Source organism: Pteropus vampyrus, unplaced genomic scaffold (assembly GCF_000151845.1).
Source record: "Pteropus vampyrus isolate Shadow unplaced genomic scaffold, Pvam_2.0 Scaffold112, whole genome shotgun sequence".
Taxonomy (NCBI): domain Eukaryota; kingdom Metazoa; phylum Chordata; class Mammalia; order Chiroptera; family Pteropodidae; genus Pteropus; species Pteropus vampyrus.
This window is the reverse complement of record NW_011888893.1, coordinates 3,088,859-3,111,235: the sequence shown is the minus strand read 5'-3', so window position 1 is coordinate 3,111,235 and position 22,377 is coordinate 3,088,859. Positions and strand designations below refer to the sequence as shown.

General features: G+C 39.3%; 1 protein-coding gene and 1 pseudogene across 2 annotated transcripts in view; one reads left to right on the top strand and one right to left on the bottom strand.

Moving 5' to 3' along the window:
• Nucleotides 1-22,377, bottom strand: part of CUL1 (cullin 1) — a 91,893-nt gene that overhangs the window by 50,845 nt on the left and 18,671 nt on the right. For both annotated transcript variants that reach the window (XM_011365490.2, XM_023533788.1), the window contains exon 2: nucleotides 3,843-4,143. In XM_011365490.2, the coding sequence (XP_011363792.1) occupies nucleotides 3,843-3,982 (140 nt within the window). In that variant the 5' untranslated portion in view covers nucleotides 3,983-4,143. The remainder of the gene's footprint in view (nucleotides 1-3,842; nucleotides 4,144-22,377) is intronic.
• LOC111743358 lies at nucleotides 4,585-6,682 on the top strand (annotated as a pseudogene).

Here is a 22,377-nt window from a genome sequence, read left to right as displayed (position 1 = left end):
AATTTGCTCACAGCACCACAGGCGAAAAAAACGGAAACTTCAAAGTTCATGAGAACTTATGTAGGCAGGTAGAAAAAAAGAGAAAGACATCAACATGGAAGTTCAAATTGAATCCAAGAGATGCTAAAATTATGACTTGAGATGTATAATGACCACGGAAAAAAAGAATTCTGACCTAGAAGTGAGGGGCAGACAGATCTGGGGCCTTGCAAAAACAAAGAGGAACTTTGACCAGACAAGACGGCCTGGTGTCTAGACCGTGTCAGACTGGGTGCTCTTGGTAACCACAGAGACTCTCATTCTATGCTGTATTCCCTAGTCAGGACTCACGTTGTCCTTTCAGCCAATGTAACAGCGTCAATAAATTTCAGGTTCAAAAGAAAAGGAAACGTACTATTATTTACCCACCTGCATAGAACATACTTCTGTATTTTATCACAAAAGAAAAACAGTCGCATTTAGCTACACACACATAGGTAAGACGTCACAGAAAACGAAAACTGAAGGAACAGGCTGGACAGACTGGACGGACAGACATATCACTGGGGAGCCAGGCCTCAAGGCCAAAGCTGAGGAAGAAAAATGAAGCCTTTGTGAAGTGGCTGGAAACAAAGTTAACTGAACTAGATCTTTCTGATTGCAGATGCTCTGGGACCTTTCTTTCTTTTCTCAAATTCCCTTCTCTTGACATTTTGAGCTGAAAAATCATGAACAATGCTGTGTCATAACCCATCTTCTTGTCAGAGCAACCACACATGCCAGACGTTCCTAAAGGTTCTAGCCATATTTGTTTCACATCCGGAAGCACGTTACTTTCTCTAGAAAACATGTCACATATTTCTCTAGGAAAAACAAAGGGTAAAAATCCAGTTGTCAGCCACTAGCTACATTATGGGAAGAAAGGGATTCCTCCTTTTTCCCTTCAACCAGTTTTCCCTCCCCCTCCTTTCCCAACAACATTCTTTCACTCACTCCTGATAAGGCACATCTAAGTTTGAAGAGTGACATTAGAACACTGACATGCACAGTCTGCCCCTTCTTCCCATGATCAAATGTGCCTCCTAGGCTGAAACACAACCTCACAGTCCCAAGTGTCAGATGTCACTGTAAACCAGTCTGAAGAAGATTATTTTAAAGGGTGATAAAGTTAAGTGGTTCCATGGGAGATTAAATATACATCCACGAGAGAAAACCTTTTTAAAAACGTGTGCAAACTGAGGCTGGGACAAACTGCGGTAATGGTGACATATGGTTTCAAGAAGTGCTGTGTCTTGAATGACTTAAGCGGAAGTGAAGGTGTGCTCTAGAAAAACGTGTCAGATGACTTAAAGTTCTTCCGCTTATGACGACAACACTGATACAGAAAATGTAGGTGAAGAGGGGGAGTATAATTTTATGGTTTGCAAATAATGAAGTTAATAAATACAAGTAGACATTCCACTATTTCATCTGTACCCTAAAAGTTAATATTTAAGACATAATCAAAACACTCTTCTTTGGAACTTCATAAAGAAAATACAGGGACTACTTAGAGAAATGTGATTCATTCAAATATAAAACCTGAAGGCCTTATAGAAAAAGGCAGTTTTTAGACTCAGACTACTAAGAATTTTAATTCCGGCATCATCATTTATCAATGTTGCTATAACAATTGGGCAAATTACTTGACCTTTCACAGACCAGATTTCCAGCCCTCCCGGGTGATGTACGCCTTAAACAAGATTCAGATGGTTCCTAGCACAATGCCTGACACACAGGACTCAAACTGTACCTGATTTCATAAATACTATCTAAAGAAGAAATGTATGACGCTGTTATCATCTCTGACCAAACTAGAAAAAAAAAGAATACTCAATTTAAGAGTACCATTCCTAAGATAATTAAAATTGCAGGTATCAGAACAACCATAAACTAAAATTATTCAGTAATTGCTGCAAGCAGAAAAAGTCTCTACTTTCTTAGAATTCTAAGACCAAAACATCTTATTGGGCAAAAGACCAATCTGAAATTCCCCCAGAGACAAATCAGCATCTAAATTTCCTTGTTCTCCACACTGCTGCTCCTGTTTTTTTTGCAAACCAGGACTCCGACCAAGCACCTTGTCTCACCACTGAAATCACCACCTTTAGCTCTGTTACAAGAATTTAAAACAACAACAACAAAAAACTGTCAAACCCAGCAAGCCACAACTCTCTTGAGTGCAATATCCTCTCATTTGCAGATTCTATCCTGCTTAAAGTGTTTTATATATCTTATGACCCAGAAAATCCATTCCCATGTATATACCCAAGAGAAATGAAAACACATGTTCACTCACAAAGTCACACACAATGTTCATAACAGCCACATTATTCATAAGAGCCAAAAGGTGGAAACAATCCAGATACCCGCTGCTGATGAGTGGATAAACAAAATGCAGTATGGCCATACAAATCAGCCCTAAAAATGACATACCAACGCATGCTACAACAAAGCAGCAGCATGAAAACATTATCCTAAGTGAAGGCTACCAGTCACAAAAGGCCACGTACTGTGTGATTCCTTTTATATAAAATGTCCAGAATAGGCAAGCTCATAGAGATAACAAAGCACATCAGTGGTTGCCAGGGACTGGGGGAGGAGAGAATGGAGAGTGACTGCTAATGGGTATGAGTTTTCTTTGGGGAGGATAAAAATTTTCTAAAATTAGATAGTGGTTATGGTTGTACAACTCTGTGAATATTCTAAAAACCGTTGCACTGTGCACTTTAAAAAGAGTGAGTTTTATGGTATATCAATTATACTCGAAAAAGCTATTTTTTTAAAAAAAGTATTCTATAGTATAAGTGCATACACATGAATATGTATATACACCTATGATAAAATTTAGAAATAAACATAGTTTCATAATTATTTAAATTGATGTTAATTTTTTTAAGATTCTAAAAATACTAGCATAGCTGAGGGCACAATGGGATACCACATACTGGACTGTCACAAAGTTTAACAATCAATGATGTACATTAAAGATTTAAACTTAAATATCCATTGAACTGGCAACTTTAAACTCCTAGAACCAGCAAATCAGTAGCAATCGCTCTTTGGGGACTTAGCTTAGATTTCAATTTCTTAGACTTGAACTTGAACTACAAGTTCTCGTGTCCCCAAATATCCACCAGAGAACAAGTGCCACAACTTTTACACCTCGAGACCCCTGGAGCACACAGCACAGTCCCTTGCACGCACCATGGACCACATGAGGAATGAGTGAAGCACCAAATCTGTAACGAGAGCCGTAAAGAACAACTTTGGCTCTGTGTGGTGACCCTTTAGATGAGGGCTGGCAGACTTTCCCCATAAAAGACCAGATGGTAAATACTTTCAGCTTGGTGGACCAGACCATGTCTGATGCAGCTACTCCACTCTGCCCCACAGCTCCAAGGAGCTAACGGAAATGCAGAGACCCATGCTCCCCTGCTTTAACCCAGATGTCAACACGGCTTTCTGTGATGAGCAGTAGTCTATCACCTACTGAGCTCTTGAAATATGGCTACTGCGGCTTAGGAACTAAATTTTTAATTACTTAATTTTAATGATTTCAAATGCAGATAGCCACATGTGGCTCGTGGCTACTGCACTGCACAACACTGCTTCAGAATACCAGTCAGCCAATTTCACCTCTGTTTAAAAAACTTAAAAAGAGTAAATGACTTAATTTTTAAAGCTGAAAAAGAACTTGTTGATTACATCACAGGATGAACTGGAAAGAGAAAACATGATGTAAAATTTCTATAAATTCACAGATCATACTAGCAAATAATCGAACTTGAAGCAAATCAATCTCAGCTTGAGCAGTAGGATACGTGTAGAGTTCCATGTATCTGGATTTCGCCATGCTCTGTCTGGTGTACACCTGCTGGATTCCAGCTCTGAGGTCGTCCCAGATCTGGTCAAGGCCAATCTGCTTCAGTCCATGGGGATTCTGACTCCTGTTTGATGACATTGTGAGCAATAGTCTGAAGTTGTCCAGTGCAGCAATCCTTTTTCAAGGTATAGCTAATTCTCCATTAGATGAAAATATACAGTATCATTCCAAATTTATTCACAGCAGCTCAGAAAGGATGTCCTTTAGCTGTAGAGAACGAACTTTCATTGCAGACAAACCTAAAGATGAAATAAAGGAAATTAATTAATTCTTTCTCAACATCCTGGGGTGGATAACAGGGTACTGTACTGTCACACTGATAGACATACTTGCTCTGCAAGCATTAGCAGGTACCTGTCACCTTCTCAATGTGGAAACACACTCACGATCTGTGTGTAGAAACATGCCTACTTAGACACTTAGTTCAGAATCATCAGGACGATTAGTGCTCATGAGAAAACCTGGGCTAAAGCTTGCATAAGCAGAACTAGCACGTTGCTTTTGTCTTATAAAAAAGTATCAAAACTTCAACTATATTACTCGACCTACATAACAGAAAGATAAACTCAAAGGGCAAAGGAAACTCCCAGAAAAACACAAATAGCTAATAAATAGGAAAAAACATTCAATCTCACTGGATATCTGTGAATTTTAATAATTTTTCACTTAGCACTTGGCCAATGTTGGTGAGTCTAAAGGTGACGGGAAATGGTAGCTCCCTTTTTAGAAGGGAATTTGTCAAGAATTAGTAAAATTTAAAATGCTGTGAATTCAGAGACCTGGGTTTGCAGCTCAGCCCCACACCTACTGAGTACGTGGTCTTGGGTGAGTTACTTAACGTCTCACTTCTCTAGGCCTCAACTTCCTAGTCTGTAAAATGAGAACAAATCATTTTCCTACGTAGTTGTGGTTTATTTAAGATAATGTATATAAAATATTTAACCCACAGTAAATGCTTAACAAATAGTAACGGCCATTATTTCTAAGTGTATGAAGCTACTGCAAAATACAATTTATAATGTTTTAGGATCTTGGATCCGTAAAGGGCCTGAGTTATACAATACTGTATTAAGTGAGTACTTCTCAATATGCAGTATTACAGACATACTTTAAGGATCATCTATGTATATCACATCATAATGTGGAGGTTTTAAAACAAGTATTTCTAGTGTGAAATTAAGAAATACTGAATTATTTTAATGGTGCCATAAAATAAATGTTATTGGGAGGCAAACAGTAACCTGAGAACAGTAAGAACGGGTTGTCAAGGCCTGCCAATCAAGTCTAAGGTACCCAGCAAGTATTCAGTGCATCCTGCATCCTCAAAGGCACTACGCCTCTCAGTAAACTAAGGCACTGTTAAGTAGGTCATGCTTGTGGATTAAGTCTGAACTACTGAAACCTAAATCATCTCTAATATTTATCATCTAATCTATGAAACCTACCATTTTATGAAGCCACAATGCCATCCCTGATACTGAAAGTATTTTATGTCATACATTCAAACGGGCAGCTTCAACTATGGAAAACAGAAATGTCTAACCCAGAGTTCCCTCGAGATACACCATGGCTTTGGCACCCACGGCATCTCTCGCTGGGTCTGAGCCTCGCCAGCCCCTCCCGCAGGAGACCATGATAGCCGGCCAGCTTATGCTCCAGTGCGACTCTGTGCGACCGAAAGGCAAAGGCAGTGATCAAAAACACCGCTACGTCGGAGGAGATGCAACAGGACTCAATGGATGTGCCACTCGGGCATTGGAGAACTACAACGCAGAAGAGGATGCTGTGGCCCATACTGAGGAGGTTGTTGACAAGAAGCACAGCCCCACTTGGCACTGCAGTGTGGGGAGGAACTTCGGCAGTTACAGGACGCATGAAAGCAAACACTTAATCTATTTCTACCTGGGCCGAGTGGCCATTCTTCTTTTCAAATCTAGTTAAAATCATGGACAGTGCTACACACCCAGTGATCCACCCAAAAACAAGGACTGCAGCCTAAATTCCAAACACCAGAGACTGAAACCTTCAGCCTTGCCTGAAGGAAAACCTTGATCTTGAACCTTTGTGTTGTTTTGTTCAGGGCTTTCTCTGAACTCATGTTGTGGTTGTAAGACCATTAGCAAAACAGCTTATATTTGTATTTACTTTCTACTCCCTGCCTCTCTTCCTCCACTTTTTCCTCTTGAAAATCCATTCATTCCCCCCCACCCAAAATATGTGGGTGAAGTGGAAAAAAAATTCCCTCACGTCTTAAGGAAACTAATAACCAGTCTGCAAAGATTTCTTAAATATAATTTCGATCTGATTTTCTTTTCATCTACCTTGGGAAGCTCTACCAACACCCCACCTGATAATTGCAGGGTATTTTGGGTTGGTGGCACCGTCTGATAGCGTCATATATTTAAACCTACACTCTTTTCCCCACCACTTATTTAATTTTCCCCTAAGGGGAGATTATCACTTAAACTCTCTAGCCCAGATTTCTTCTCTGAACTCCAGGCCTGTCTACACATCCAAGTTCCTCGGTCAGATCTCCTGATATCTCAAGGCCATCAGGTCTAAAACTGAACTCAGGATCTGCCCTCAAACTCCATTCTCCAGTGTTGTCCATCTTAGTAAAGTGGCAACTGCTTGTACCCACTAATCAGACACCTGGGAATATTCTAATGCTTCATCCCTCATCTTTCACATTCAAGTGCTATTGATTTTAACTTTCAAGGTCATTTTGAACCCACTCACCCTCTTCCAGTAATCATCAACAGTGTCTCCTACCTGGACCACTGTTTATTTAACTTCCCCATCTGGTCTTCATACAACAGTTGAATCTGAAATTGTATATCTGACTGTCACCCTGTGAGCAATGGGGAGCAAGGTAGTCCGAAGCAGAGAAATCCCTACATCAGATCTTCCCTCTCTTTCCACCTGCCTTCCAAACCTCTGCCCTCCGTTCCCCTGGGCACGGCCATGCAGACTTCCCCCGTTCTCACCTTGCCAGCCCCCTCGCCATGCCTGAGGACCTTTGCGTTTGCTGCTGCTTCTCCCTGGACAGTTCCTCTCTTTCCTCAACAAGCTGTTTTCCAGCCAGGTTCCCCACTCATTGGGGAGCCCCCAGATGAGGTCCAGGGTTGCCCAGTTCATGGGCTTTCCCTTCTTAGCTTGGTCCAGGGTATAATTCCATGCCATGTCTCACTCCACGGCTGAGAAGGATCCCTGGGCACAGAGGCCATCTTGTCTGCTCACCACAGTATCTTGTAAACTAGCTCAGAGTCCGGCACCTAGCTGAATCGGTGTTTTGCATGAATAAATGAAAGAATAAATTAAGGAATTGAAAAGCTATGTTTTTAAAGGATTTAGAAATAATGAAATACCAGTGCTACTTGAGCATCTGAACTTGCCCCAAATCCCGCAAGAATCTCCATAAAATTCTATATTGTTTCTTCTAAACTTTTTTCTTTCAAACAACAGAATTTAGACTAAAATTTATTTCTTGCTATTTAATTTAGTAATGTTTTGTTATCCTGGTTACTGCAAACATATACATATTTTAACATTGTTTAAAGAGACTTATGAGAGTCACAGAAATTTAGTGACCATTAATATTTAACAAATATTTAGTAGGGAACCACCATGTGCCATGCACTATCCTAGGTCCTGGTTTTGTAATCAGAGATGATCTACTTTCATAATACTACTACCATGAAATAAAGCATCTTTCTGAGAAGCTAACCCATAAATTTTTGGTACATAACCTACTTGTAAACTGGAAACTTTATGTGCTATGCATTTGTGCACCAAAAGTATTTGCTCCTAAGAGCCATTACAGTCATAGACAATTAAAGGTGAACCTTAAAGACAGTTTGGCCCTTTCTTTTATAGATGAAGAAACTGATTTAAAGAAGCAATCAAATCTGATCAAGATCACAATGCTAGAAAGTGGACCGCAAGCCAGAGCTCTGCATTCTCAGGCCAGTATTCTCTGATACCTCAGTCTGAATTTTAGGTTCTTTCACTTTAAGGTGTCAAAAACCAGGGAAAACACTAAAAGAACCACAGGAAAAAGCAAGGCTCACCAATTATGTACTTTCAGAATCTCGAACAGCTCCAATTCAAAGAGCTGGTAGTCTGAAAGAGCTCACAAACCAGTCTTAACTGTATCAATATTAAATCTATTCAAATACTTTGAGATTTAAGAAAGCTAAATTTTTTAAGTCTGGCATAAAACAAAAAACTAAGAACACTGCAAGTATCAGAAGAACCAAAAGAATTAAGATACCACTTATCACTGCAAGTACAGAAGAACCAAAAGAATTAAGATACCAACACTGCAAGTATCAGAAGAACCAAAAGAATTAAGATACCAACACCCTCTCCATACACAGTTAAAATACATCAAAGGAAATGGTCATGTGGACTTTTCTCCCCGTCCTAGCTCAGCATCAGCACCAGTATGCTCTTTCCTTGTTCTTTCTTCCTCATGTTGCACTTCTGGTTCAAGTTAGAAATCTCAGTCTGTCAGAACTCACTGATACTCTAAGAGAGCAAATATAACCTTTTCACGTTAAAATGTCAAATCTGTTACACACACTGTATACAGTTCCATGCATGGCAATTTACTGCCATAGCACACCTCAGCTTATATGCAGATATGCTGGAAAATCAGCAAAATATTCTACTACTCCTGCTTTTATGTGCTTTATTGTTTCCTCTTTCAAACTACCCATTATTCCCTTATTCGAATTGTCCCGACTGAGTATCCAAAATTCTTACACAGCTAATCTGAGGGTCTCAAAAATTCACATGTCCTTATCTACTTGAGTTTAAAGAGGAAATCTTACCTTTTTAATACTGTCTGGAGAGCCACACATTTTTTACTCAAAGATTTATCACTAATATTACAGCAAAGAAATCTAAAACTAAGTGTAAAACTAAATTAAATGTGAAACTAAACTAAGTGTAAAAGGAAATGTTAAAAGCAAGCACACACCCGCCCCTGCCCTCTGCAGCGAGGGCTGCTGGCTCATCGCTCTCAGGCTGCAGAGCCAGGCCCTTGTGCTCCAGCTCAGCCCTGGGCACAGGCAGGTGGCTCTGCAGCCGAGGCAGCGGGAGGCCGTCTGCTGACCACATTCCGCACGCAGGGAGCCCAGCGCTTCCCTGAAGGGGCACCGGGGCGGAGCACCTCCGTATCTCCAATGTCCCAGTGGACGCAAGGTGCTCTGGTGATGGAGTGTTCCACCTCGGGGGTGGGGGCTGTAAGTTGCTCATGCATTACTCAAAGTTTGATGAATTAAACTGATTGTAAAACTGCTTGGAGTAATAAGATACAATAAAGGTGCCCAAAAAAGACTGGCACATCAGTCAATGTTGAATTTTCAGAAATATACTACTTTACAAACTGTATAACCTCCATCTCATAAGCAGGCCATCAAAAACTATCAATAATCTTAAGTGAATTTCACGAAAAGTCAGAAAGGTTCATATTATTTTTTAGTTAAGGGGTAAAAATATTTTCTTAATAAATCATACCATGTAGCCAAACAACTTAGGAGGTCCAAAAAGCCAATAGATATTTTTTTAAAAGAAAAAAAAGAAAAAAACTAAAATATATACTTAGGACATTAGGCAGTTTTCGAAACCCTTGACGTCACAGGGTTGCCAACTGTGGTCACGTGCACTGATGAATAACAGTGACGTTTTCAGACACAGAATCTGCAGATGTGGCACTTCGGCATTTGGAAACACAGGAAACCAAGGAGCAAAATGTAGCCAACCAAAGCCGAGAACCAGTGGCCCAGCTGGCTGCACCTTCTCACTAGTCGCTGGCTTGCGAAGCCTGAATGACGACACAGGCACACCACACTATTCTACTATACTTTCATCTCCCCCCAGGAAAATAAGACGATAGAATAAAAGAGTCAAAAGAAGCAGGGGTAATGGAGAAGAGAGGGTCTACGTTTAAGGACTTGTCTCACAGAAAAGACTGTTCTTCCAATCTAATCAATACTAAACAGACTTTCTAACAATTCAAATGATGCATTAATCAGCCTATTTCTCAAGACTAAAGGTGCATAAGATCCTTCATTGAGTAGAAGTGTGAAATAGCTTCCAAGAATCCTGAAAATACATCCTTTTTGATATTAGTAATTCAGAGTTTCACTAGTAATGAAAGGGTTGTTTTAAAAGAGCGCCTGTAACAGTCTTCTAAACACTAACTGGAACATCAAGAACATGAAAGGAGTCTGGGAAATGCTAGCGTTGGTGACGTTAAATACTTTATTTTGTTTGGTACAGACTTCAGAGGCCTTAAAAAGTGAACGTGTCGGGAATTTCCATCAGAAAAACAGTAGAAAGTGTCTCCCTTCCAAAGTGACTTGGCTGTATTTTTCCCTGAACATATATCAGGACTGGTTTTTCAAGCATACTGTTTCAAGAAACATAGTTTAAAAAAAAGAAAAGATAAAACTGTGCTGATCCCTATTGATTACTAACTCTTGGGATAGACTACACTCTGTTCTGCAACTTTTTTCACTTAATAACCAGATATACCTCTCCTCATTAAATGAATTACATCTCACTGTTTTTGTGAGCTATGTAACATTCTACCATTTGTCAAACTAGTGTCTGGTTAAGAGCTTCCAGGTGTTCACTTTTTAACACTTATAATCCTGCGACAAGCAGCCATCTAAGAGTTTCTCTCTTACTGACTCGACTGTGTACGATAAATACCTACATGTAGCTATAAGAGAAATGGACTATGGAACCATCGACTAGGACAGAACACGTCAGAGGAGGAACAGGTTGGTGGGAGGTAGTTCACTTCTGGACGTAGGCTATCTGCAGTACTTGCAATTGTCATAGGAAGCTGGGCTGTGACAGCTTATCTCCGACTACTTGAGGCTGGAACCAGAGCAAAGCAAAGAAATGACAGAAACCGAGTACTGAGGAACATTTAGAAACTGACTAGATAAGCGGGAACCCAGAGAGCGTGTATTTGCAAAGTTATAGCCCCAAACAATGAGGACCCCCATCCCGGAGACCAAAGGAAGAAAAGGCCACAGTTGGCTGGACCTCATAATGGTCAATGCCATTTACATTTAGAATGATCTGGCTAAATCACTGAATATCTCTGGGGGGTCAGGATTAAATGAGGCACCACAGTGTATCATAAATGCTAGCTATTATTTTCATTATCATGATTTCTGAAATGTAGCTTCTGGCTTTAGTTTTATGTAAGTCATTGGTGATCTTAACAATGAAAGGTTCATTGTGGTTTTAAGGGTAGAAATCAAACTGGAAGGGGTCAGGAGGGACAGAAATGCGGAATATCTTTCGAGCCCCAAGCTGCAGGAGGATGGCTCCACTCACAAGACTGGGCCCTTGCCCTCGGACTGCACTGCAGGGCCACCCATTTCTGCACACGGCTAACCAGGCAAGCTTCGTGCATTCTCCTGTGTATTACTCTCCTAAGAATTCTTAACTATACAACAGATAGGAATATAAATTCCTAAGACTTTAGTGAGCATAAATATATTTCTACTCTAGGGTAGGAACTCATAAATTTTAAAGTAATAAGAGAACTGTGTTCCCCCCTCAATTTCACTCTAGATATTTAAAAGACCCAGATACCACTTCTGCCTATTAATGCAGTCCTGATATTTCCCCATTTTTATAAATTAAGACCAAACACATCTAGCAGATGCTGTTGCAAAGCCAGCATTAAGATCATTGGAATCAGAGTTGTAACAGGAAGAAACAAGATTTTTCAAGAGATAAAAAAGATTAAAATGTTATAGTATCTTCCAAAAACAAAGTCTGTATTAGAGCTAATAAAACAGTTAAAATTCACTATTAAAAAAAACAAGACAATTTTAAATTGAGCTTTTCTATTCTTTTCTGGTAACATTTTAAATCTGATTAAAATTTAAATGATCCTAGGTATTACTCAACAAAGCAATTGCTTATTTCTAAGACTTGGTCAAAAGTATGCGTTGCACTCTGGCCTTTACTTGTAGTATGGTACAATAAAGTATGAAATGTAGAGCAACCAAACGATTTAAGGCTAGAGACACTTTTTGAAAGTACACCAGGAAACATGCAAGTACGGGCATTCACTGCACTCTTTTATGAGGACAGTGGCAATAAGAAACTGGAAACAACCCACACGTCCAACAGAAGAATTCACAAATAAATCCTAGGATAGTCACACAACAGACCACACACAAACTGAGTCAACTTCAGCTACATACTTCAACATGGATGAAATTTAGAAAGACTCCTGAGTAAAATTATGACAGAGGAATAAATATACTATGATATCACTTAAGTACATAAGATTTCAAAAAAAAGAGCACTTCTGAGGGAGAGGAGGCGGCCAGCAATCCCTCACAAGATGGGCAGACAACTTCAATCAGCACACAACACACATCTGAGTATGGCACTGGCACGATGTGCTTACACTGTGCTTATGTTTAAAAAAAAAAAAACAAAAACACCGTACTTATTAGATACATACTCTTGTGAGTGAAATGATATGATAACTGGGATTTTCTTTAAAATATTATAGGGGGGAAAAAAACTGAACGACAATTATATTGTAGTCTCAATTTTCCATAATAAAATTTTAACAAAAAATTCAACAAACCTATACAACATATATGAAGTAAAAATAGAAAGAAAAGCAAGAGAATGGGGGTGGGGGACTCAGGAGACAGGTGTGGGGCAGGGAGGGGACTGGAAAGCAGCACGCACGGCGGCAGGGCACTGTGCCAGCACCGGGGGTGTTCTCTGGAAGGCGGGAAGTGGGCCTGCTGGCATGTGCCGCAGAATGCTTCTCACCTAAATGCCTAGAACGTACTGTTATGCTGTAGAATGATCTAGATGGTACATGCAAAAGAAAACAATTTACCAGGTTAAAGGATATTCAATGACATTTAGAACCAAGACGAGAGAGCCCCAAGCTGAGAAATTCCTAAATACTATTAGAAATTCTTAAATTCCATTAAAGTTTTAAATGAACGCGACACCTGAAAAAGGCTGATTCAGCCAACTTGGGTGGGAAGTATATAGCTGAGATTAGGTAACACTGCCTAGCGAGGAAACTAAAGCTTCCGCTGTGTATGTTGCAGAAAAATCTGTTCCAGATTTAATAAGACTTCTGGTTTTACTTTAATAATTTAGGAGTAGGACTGGCACCCGCAGCAGGGTGGGCGTGGCGCTCTCCGATCTGTCTGGACGATGGTGCCCGCGAGACCCTCAGTACACCTGTGACTGCGGCTCCTCCTCTTCTCCTTGCCCTGGATCTTACGGAGGCCACAAACTCATGTGCCCCAAACTGAACACCTCCCTCTCTGCCTTTCTCCCCGCCTTAGTCAACAGATGCCTCGGTTGCCCAAATTAAAATCCTGAAGGCGACGAAAACACCACCTTCTCCAACCACACGTTTTCTCCAGACTACATACACCCTCCCTTCCTCCCACTGCTCCTACCGAGACTTCACTGTAAGGGGCATGCGTGGCCTGGTGACTGGTCTACCTTAGAACCAGTCCCCCTTCTGCATCTCCTCTCGTAGTAACAAGTCAGCTTTGATTCCTCCCTGTTCTTACCCCTGCTGTAAAGTCAGTTCCACCGGTTCTCCCTCCTTCTCACCTCTTGGAGACACCCACTTCTCTTTGTATCCACAACCACCAGAGTCTAGGTATTGTCTCTCATCTGGGTCGCTAACAAGTCTCTTCACTGGTGTCAATGTCACCAGTTTCATCCACTCCAACTCCAATCCATTTTCTACACTGCTGTCCAGCCTAATTTCTAACATGCAAAGAGCCATTCATTCTGCTAAGTGACTGAACTCCATGAGCACCGTCTACACTCTACCACACCCATGACCAAGCTCCAGACAACATCCATCAAGTGCAACCGCTTGCTCCTTGTTATTGTGCACGAAAGGACCTATCGTTTATGGCAGGCTACAATGCTAGCCTCTGCCAACAGGAGCTCTAATGCTTTCATCAAATCCTTACAATAAATAACATATTCTCTGCATGGTACTATCTACTTCTTACAATGAGGAAACTCAGGCTCGCAGATGTTAAATAATTTGCCCAAAGATACTCTAATAAACGGCAAGGATTCAGAACCAAGTATCTGAATCCCAAAGCCACATTCTTTCCATCACCCCGTCTTCCTGTCAAGCTATTTCCACAGAAGGTAGTGGTTCTTATCCCACTTCCTTAAAAAGTGTGTTACCAAGACTTACTCTTCAGGTTGTGATTACAACGTGGCTTCCAAAGGAACCATGTGAACGTGCAATGGCAAGTTCAAATGGCTGCAAACCAACAGGTCAAGGAAGAATCAGTCATCAGGGTTCTACTGCACACCAGGGAGGGTGCACAGCCTTTATGACCTCGGGTAAGCCTACGTGATCAATGCTTGCAAAATTTATACTTGCGAAATTAAAGGTTTCATCTCTACAGAGAACTAAGAGAACAATTATTATTAAGTTCAATTATAGATGACAAATATAAAAAATTCCAATTAATATCCTAACACATGGCTTTCTAAGATATTAGCTGAGTTCTTTCTCTCAAAACATTTAAACCCATGGCTATGAAGTGGAAGCAGCATAAACGCACGCTCAGATGGAAAATGGGTCCTGCTGCTTCTCAAACAACCAATTCAAAGCCACATTCCAAAGACCTGAACATATCAGAACTGTTCAAACTGCCTTGTTTATGTCTTTACTTAAAGTTAGCGATTAGACATCCAGGGCATTAAAAAACCAGGTTCAGCTAACATATATTTACCATATGTCCATCAATTCTACTAGGCAGCTACCTCCTAAACAAGAAAACCTATGTCCACACCCAAAGACCTGTCCACGTATGTTCATAGCACATTACTTCTAACAGCCCCAAAGTGGAACAACCCAAATAAATGCCCAACAGGTGAGTGGATAATCAGAATGTCATAAAAAAATAAAGGACTGATACATGCTACAGCATAGATGAACCTCAAAAACATTACGCTAAGTGAGAGCCAGATGCAAAAGGTCACTTATTACGTGATTCCATTTATTATGTGAAATCGACTCAACAGGCAACTACAGAGATAGGAAGTAGATTAGTGTTTGGCTGGGGTAGGAATGGTAAGTGACTACAAATAGGCACAAGAGATCTTTAGGGGATGATGTGCCCTAAAAGTGGATTGTGGTGATGGCTGCACAGCTCTGTAACTTTACCAAAAATCACTGAATTTTACGGTGTGTAAATTATACCTCAATAAAACTGTTAAGAAAAAAAGAGCTTTAAAGTATGCTAGCTATAAACCTTTACATGTCAAATTTAGTCCACTCACTAAAAGAAAATGACTAGGTTCTCCTTATGTAGGGGTCTTAGCATGAAAAGTAGTATTGCTGGCTGTTTTACTGGAAAGAAACTTTAAGAACTGCTATTTATTTAAGGTGTTACCAACAGAGGGGCTCATAGTCTCCTGCAACATGTACAAATAGGTGAAGATGTCATTTAAAGACTTAGCTGAAGCTACTGGAAGAGCTGTCAGGTGGCGTCCACGATACTGCTGTATTTAAGGTACAGACAAGAACTGCAACACAGGTTCAGAACTTCCGAAATAAATCATTCAGGCTACGATGATCAAGAAGGCTTTAGAAACTTCATCTGATGGCTCTACAGAGTTGGGACGAGAGAGGACTTAAAGATAGCGAAATTAACTGGGAGGCTATTAGGGTTGAGATACTGGCTCAACTTAGACACAGCAACGGAAAAAGCAAAGCCAGATGCTTAAAATCACACACAGTAGAAACTACGGTAACTGAGCTGACGGGCTATGGGTGGCATAGGTATGGAATGAGTTAAGAATAACAAGTGTTGTCTCTCAAACTGGTACTTTCAAACCTCCAAAACTTTATTTCTGAGTTCCAGAATTTCACAGCAGTACTTTAAAAATGCAGAACAACTTAACTATTGCTGGTGGGAAGGCACAATGACACAAACAGTAATTTGGTTGTATCTAATGACATTACAGATGCATTCACCCTTCGACCCAGCAATCTTACTTCTAAGAATCTATCCCCAAAATAAACTTGGCCAAAACTACAATAAGTTGTAAACTCAAGTTCATTCGCTGTGAAGACTGGAAATCAATCCAAAACCCATCAAGAGGGCACAGGAGGACTATATTATGGACCCACACAATGGAGCATTGTGCAGTTCTGGAAAGGAATGAGGCCAACCTCCACTTCGTGATAATACAGTGACTTCTTAATGGATATTCAATGAAAAAGGTTCCTTTTGTGTGTGAACGGAGGGGAGTAAATACTAACACATAGGTAGGTAAAGATATATCTTTTTCTTTTCAAAAATAAAAAAAAAATGGTAAGATAAAACTGAAAACTAAAAATGGTTACCTATGGGGGAGGGAAGAAGCAGGGTGGGGGAGGGGTGTAAGTTGAGACGTCCCTGGGGGTCCATGGACAGGATTCAGGAACTGTGGATGTAGATGAGAGAACACATCTTATTTTTCACCAACCTCTGACTGAAACGACAATTCCTCCAATCGTGAGTGCAGAGCACAGGGGTTTTAGTAGCACCTCTGACTTTGCCACCACAAAATTACAGGTATCTGCATTATTTCGTGACAGCTATTATCAATATCATTTATATTAATGCTCATCGACACTTTGAAATTACAGTTAGGTACAAAACTCACTCTGCAGATCTTAAATAGGTAATAAATATGTAATATGTTAAATATGTTAAAGTGTAATTCTCAGAGGGGATGTGTTTACTGTACTTCAACATCTTTCAAGGTTAAAAAAGGCAAAACGTTGCACTGTAAAAGCGATAAAAACAATTGTGAGCCATATTTGGCAGACAGGATCTCAACCAATTAATTGTATCCTCTGCTTTAGGTAACGCCTGGCAACGAGATAACTGTAAATAAATGATCAACTCACAAGCACAGTCTCATGGCAATTCTGGGTTAAATGATGATCATCCAGGCACTCCTGAATCTGTCTACGTGAATTTCTTTGTATCACTAAATTAAACACTCTTTAAAAAAAATTCTCATGCTGGCAAAACTCCAAGTGTAAAAGTTAAAGAAAAATAACCCAAAAGAGAAAAGTAATATTACTAAGAGAATTTCTCTTAAATAAGTTATGTGAAGAAACCTAATCTAGAGGGAAGACGAAGAGCTTAATTTTAGATATGATAAATGTGAAGTGATTAAAAAAATGATTTAAAAAAATAACACCAAAATGAAAATGTCCAAGCAGGCAGTTTAGAACTGTCACCCAAAGGAAACTGCGCCTGAAGAAGCAAATTCAATAATCTGCAAAAAGGTGAGACTATTGGCATCGACGTGAAAAAAATCTTCAAAGTGTGAAGGAAGAATTTAATAAAGACTTGAGCTTATATTTAAAGGACACGGGGAAAATGAGTCCCTGCCTTCCACTCCCCCTGCCACCCCCGCAAAGAGAAAAAGGGTGCCGCAAGAGATGGGGGAGTGCACGGAAGGAGCGCCAGGAGGGCAAAAGATGGAAGACGGGGTACTTTTAAGAAACGTCTAGTTCTCGACAGTGTTAAAGGTCTGAGATAAATCAAGAGAAGGTCTATTATAAAAAAGTCTCTGGTGGTAGTTAAGTGCCAGGAGACAGTGGCCTTGAAGAATTTGGCTCCAAGAGTAGACGCCAGGCTGCAGGCCAGGAGAAATGGACCACTCAGAACAACGTGAGAAGATGCTGGCCTCTCTCGCTGATGGAAACCAACAGAAGCCCGCTTCTCCTGTTACCTGGTGTCACAGGAGGGTTCCTGGACTAGCTGGGATAATGGGACGACTTACTATCTATCCCCATTCACCGCTATACAATGAAAGTATGAATGAGACTTGAATTTTCCCTTTAAATTCTAAAGCTAGTAAGTATACAAGCACAACTATTATAAAGCTTGTAAGTGAATATGGACATAACCACTTTCATGCTTTAACTTCCAGAACCAACCACATATCTTATTCAAAAATAATGTACAGCCAATGGAAATTATTTACAACAGTAGTCTCATAATAAAACTTTTGTGCAGGTCTCACGGTTGAATGTATGTAACCTTGAATTCAAAGTCTGATATAAAGTTGACCATATTCTGCCTGTGTTCATGCTTCCCACTGCCCTCTAACAGGGAGATCTCATCAAGATGACCCCCCAACTCAGATCACCCTCAGATAGGAGTTAGGAAATACTAAGCCCATAATTCCAGAGAAGAGACAAACACAGAAACTTCAAAACCACTGAGCACCACAAGTCAGATTCACTCAGGAGGAGACTCTTGGCTCCTATGATGCCAGTTCTAATTCTGTTAACTCATTTTACATGCAAGACCCATGTACCAACTTCTTAGAACTGTTGTAAGATTTAAATGAGACATCGTACGTAAAAATGATGTCTGGTTCCATGCCTGGTACACAGTGGAATTTCCCAACTGATATCTCTCTTTCTTCCTTCTAAAAAGAATAATAGGGTGGTAGGAGATGATCCTTAAAGACCCATTTAATTTGTCTGACTTTAGTCAGGAAATGATTAAAATCCATTAAATGTGAGGACATTTTCAGTATGTTGAACATTATTCAAGTAATATTTACAAAACCTCCCTTAAAAATAAAAGTGGAACAAAGTTATAAAATCCCTAGAAGACGACATAGGAGAAAACCTAGACGAACCTGAGTAAAATGATGTTTCAGATAGAAAACCAAAGGCAGGATAAGGTAGACTTCACTGAAATTAAAAACTTCTGCTCTGTGAAAAAACAATGTGAAGAGAATGAGAAGACAAGCCACAGGAGAAAATATTTGCAAAAGAGCTGATAAAGGACTTTTGGCCAAAATATATAAAGAACTCTTAAAACTCAGTAAGAAAACCGCTCAAAAAACCAGGCCAAAAACTTCACCAAAGAAAATATAGGGATGGCTAATAAGCATCTGAAAAGATGCTCCACATCCTACCTCATCAAGGAAGTGCAAACTAAAACAATGAGATACCACCAAACACCTATCAGAATGACCACAATCTGGAACACTGACCACATCAAATGCTGGCGAGGATGTGGGGGTGACAGGAACTCCCATTCATCGCTGCGGGGATGTGACATGGTGCAGCCACTTTGGAAAAGTGTGACAGTTTCTTACAAACTTCACATAACTCTTACCTTATGATTTAGCAATCACTTAGAAAGGATTTCAATTTTAATTTTGGTTAAACACTTTTTGTAAAACTATTTTATTATCACCCATATAATCTGGCGATTATTCTCCTTAGTATTTACCCAAATGAACCGAACACTTATGTCCAAACAAAAACCTGCACAAGGATTTTTACAGCAGCTGTGTTCATAATTGCTAAAACTTGAAAGAAAAAAAAAAACCAAGATATCCTTCAGTAGGTGATGGATAAACTGTGGTCCACCCAGACAATGCGATATTACTCAGCACTAAAAAGAAATAAGGTATCAAGCTATTAAAAGACATCAAGGAACCTCAAAGGTCTATTACTAAATCAAAGAAACCAATCTAAAGAAGCTACGTACTACAAGATTCCAACTACATGACATCTTGGAAAAGTCAAAAACTATGGAAACAGTAAAAAGATCAATGGCTGCCAAGGGTTTGGATGAGGGACAAATAAATAGGCAGAGCGTAGAGGATTTTTAGGGCAGTGATACTATATCCTGTATACGATAATGAGGAATACATGTCATTATTCATTTGTCCAAACCCACAGACTATACAACACCAAGAGTGAATCCTACTGTCAACTACGCACTTTGGGTGATGATGTATCAATGGATTGATCCATTGTAACAAACGTACCACTCTGGTGACTGATACTTATATAACATGGGAAGAGTGTGTGTGTGTGGAGGACCAGGGGTATATATGGGAAAGCTCTGTACCCTCCTCTTAACTTTGCTGTGAACCTACAAGTACTGTAAAAAAAAAATCAAGTCTTTAAAAACAAACAAAAAATTAAGAGGCTTACTTTTGATTTTTATATTTTGCTCATGAAATATACTTGTATTTTGTTATCTAGAAAACATGAGTATATAAAAACCTAGTATTGAATATCAAATACCATATTTGCTTAATTTTCCTTAATTCAAAATTAGGCTATTTTGCTAATTATTCCTATTTGATGTTTAAATAAGTGGATTTTACATTCATAACTTTTAGCATAAAAATGGAAAAATATGTCAGTAATTAAAAGTTCTCTCTAAACAGAACACCTAGCTTTGGGACTTTCAGACCTAACAGAAGCAACATCTCCAACTTGTGAGCTCTGTTCTGTGGATGGAGGGTAGGGCCTAACTCATATATATGAATCTGCAGCACCAAACACAGTACTTGGGCACACGGCAGGTGCTCCACAAATACTGGTGAATTTACTATTCTAAATATTTGGAGGACATACTTGAATCTCTGATGACACTTAAAAACAAAAAACAAAAAACTGCTCAGTACATCAGCATATAGAATTATAAAGTAAGAGACATGCTGGAACATGGTTAATTACATGTCATTTTTTTTCCTATGGGCAGAGTAATAGTAGTGAAAAAAAATGGGGGGTACAACATTTACATTATGTATGAAATTTAAGGGAAATATAATCATTCAAATAAGTCATAAAAACTGTAAAACTGATGGCTTTAAAAATTTAAGAAACAAGGCCAGGACGTACCATCCCGGGGCAGGGTGAGAACACATGCATTTAAAGCTTCGTGGTTTAGTCCTCTCTATGCCTCTTTCTCCCACTTTCTAAAAATGAGCAGAGCTTTGAAATTAGTAGACCCTCAAACTTACACAAAGTGAATGAATATAGCTGCCTTCTCCTGGAGATCGATCTTTGTCCTTCTAATTATATAACACAGAAACATGCTTATTCAACTCATTCCCCCCAAACACATACAACTTTATAATTAGGATAAACTTCAGATGTCATTAAGTATGGAATTTTCTCCGACGAACACCTTAGTATTAGGAAAATATTTTCATTCTCTTAGATTTGGTACTTGAACAACTAATTAATAGAAGGTCTTCTGAGATCCTAAAAATCCAATCAAAGCCTTAAATATTGTTTACCTTATAACTAAGATTCGGTCAGCATATAAACTCTCTCTGTTTTAATTAACATGTGACTTCCAAGTAGGGTGACACAAGCATCACGGATGTGAACTGCTTTAGAAAACATGAAAACGTGCAGATGACTATAACCACTTAAAATATACCAGGTGTTAAAGAGACGGTTTGTCCGCATAAACTAGTTTTAACTGCTAAAGACTAAATTTCAGTTCTCAGTTTCAGCACAATGTTTTTATGAACACATTTATTCAATCATCTAGCTTGATGCTTGCATTTTTATTTTATTTCCAAGCACTTGCATTCACTTTAGAACAAGGAAAAATAGTATTAGATTTGATCATGATTATCTATAGTATGTATGTCTTTCAAATTGAGGACTGTAACCCATTAATGTGTGGGTCATGACAGTGACTTTGTAAATGGAAACTGGAACTTTTCAAAAAAGTGAAACAGAAAGAAAAGAGCTCGTAGAACATACCATGTTAAGTGTTGTTCGGGTCATCTTTTATTTCAGTTATGTCTCTGTGTACATGGGGTTATCCTACAAGATACGTTTCTTACTGTGGAAACAATTCAAGAAGCATGGAGCCACATTACACAGTGACATGACTGTTTCGAATAGTTAATATAGAAATGTATATGGATGTCTGTGGGGCTTCAAAGTTCTGGCTCCCCAACTCACGGGCTTCCTCGCCTCCTGTGTCTGTAAGGACCTCTAATGGGGACAATAACAGTACCTGTCTTATGAGGTTGCTGTGAGGAATAGATGTTATGTAAATAAAATGTTTAAAAGAGGACCTGACACACGGTAAGCATTTGCTACTATTCATATTAACACTTCTACCAAGTTTAGCAGGTGTCCCTGAAATTTCTAACATGGTACTTAAATTAAAAAAAAAATTTTAAATATTTCTGAGGAGGAAAATGTAAAAACAATCATGCTTTTTTTTTTTTTTTAGTCAAAATGAAGGAAATTAATGTTGCCTGAAAATTTTACAATACCCTAGATAAGTGATGCCACCAAGGACAGTACTTCCTCCGCATGCCCACCAAAGTGTACCCACAGTTAGAAGCCGGGAGTTCATATTTGATGGACCTGGGGATCCAGAGAGAAGCACTTTTACATTTCCCTAGATGCAACCCTGATTTTCAGGACTTTTTTTTCTTCACCTACAATTTAGTTTTAATTAAACTCTATGAAAAACTCTCTGAAATCTCATTTTTTTCTTAAAATTCATCTGAACCTTTCATTCTAACCATTTAAAAAAAACAAAAAACAAAAAAACAGTATGCTTTAAAATACCAGCTTGAAAAATGTTTCTTACCCATCTTCTAGTTAA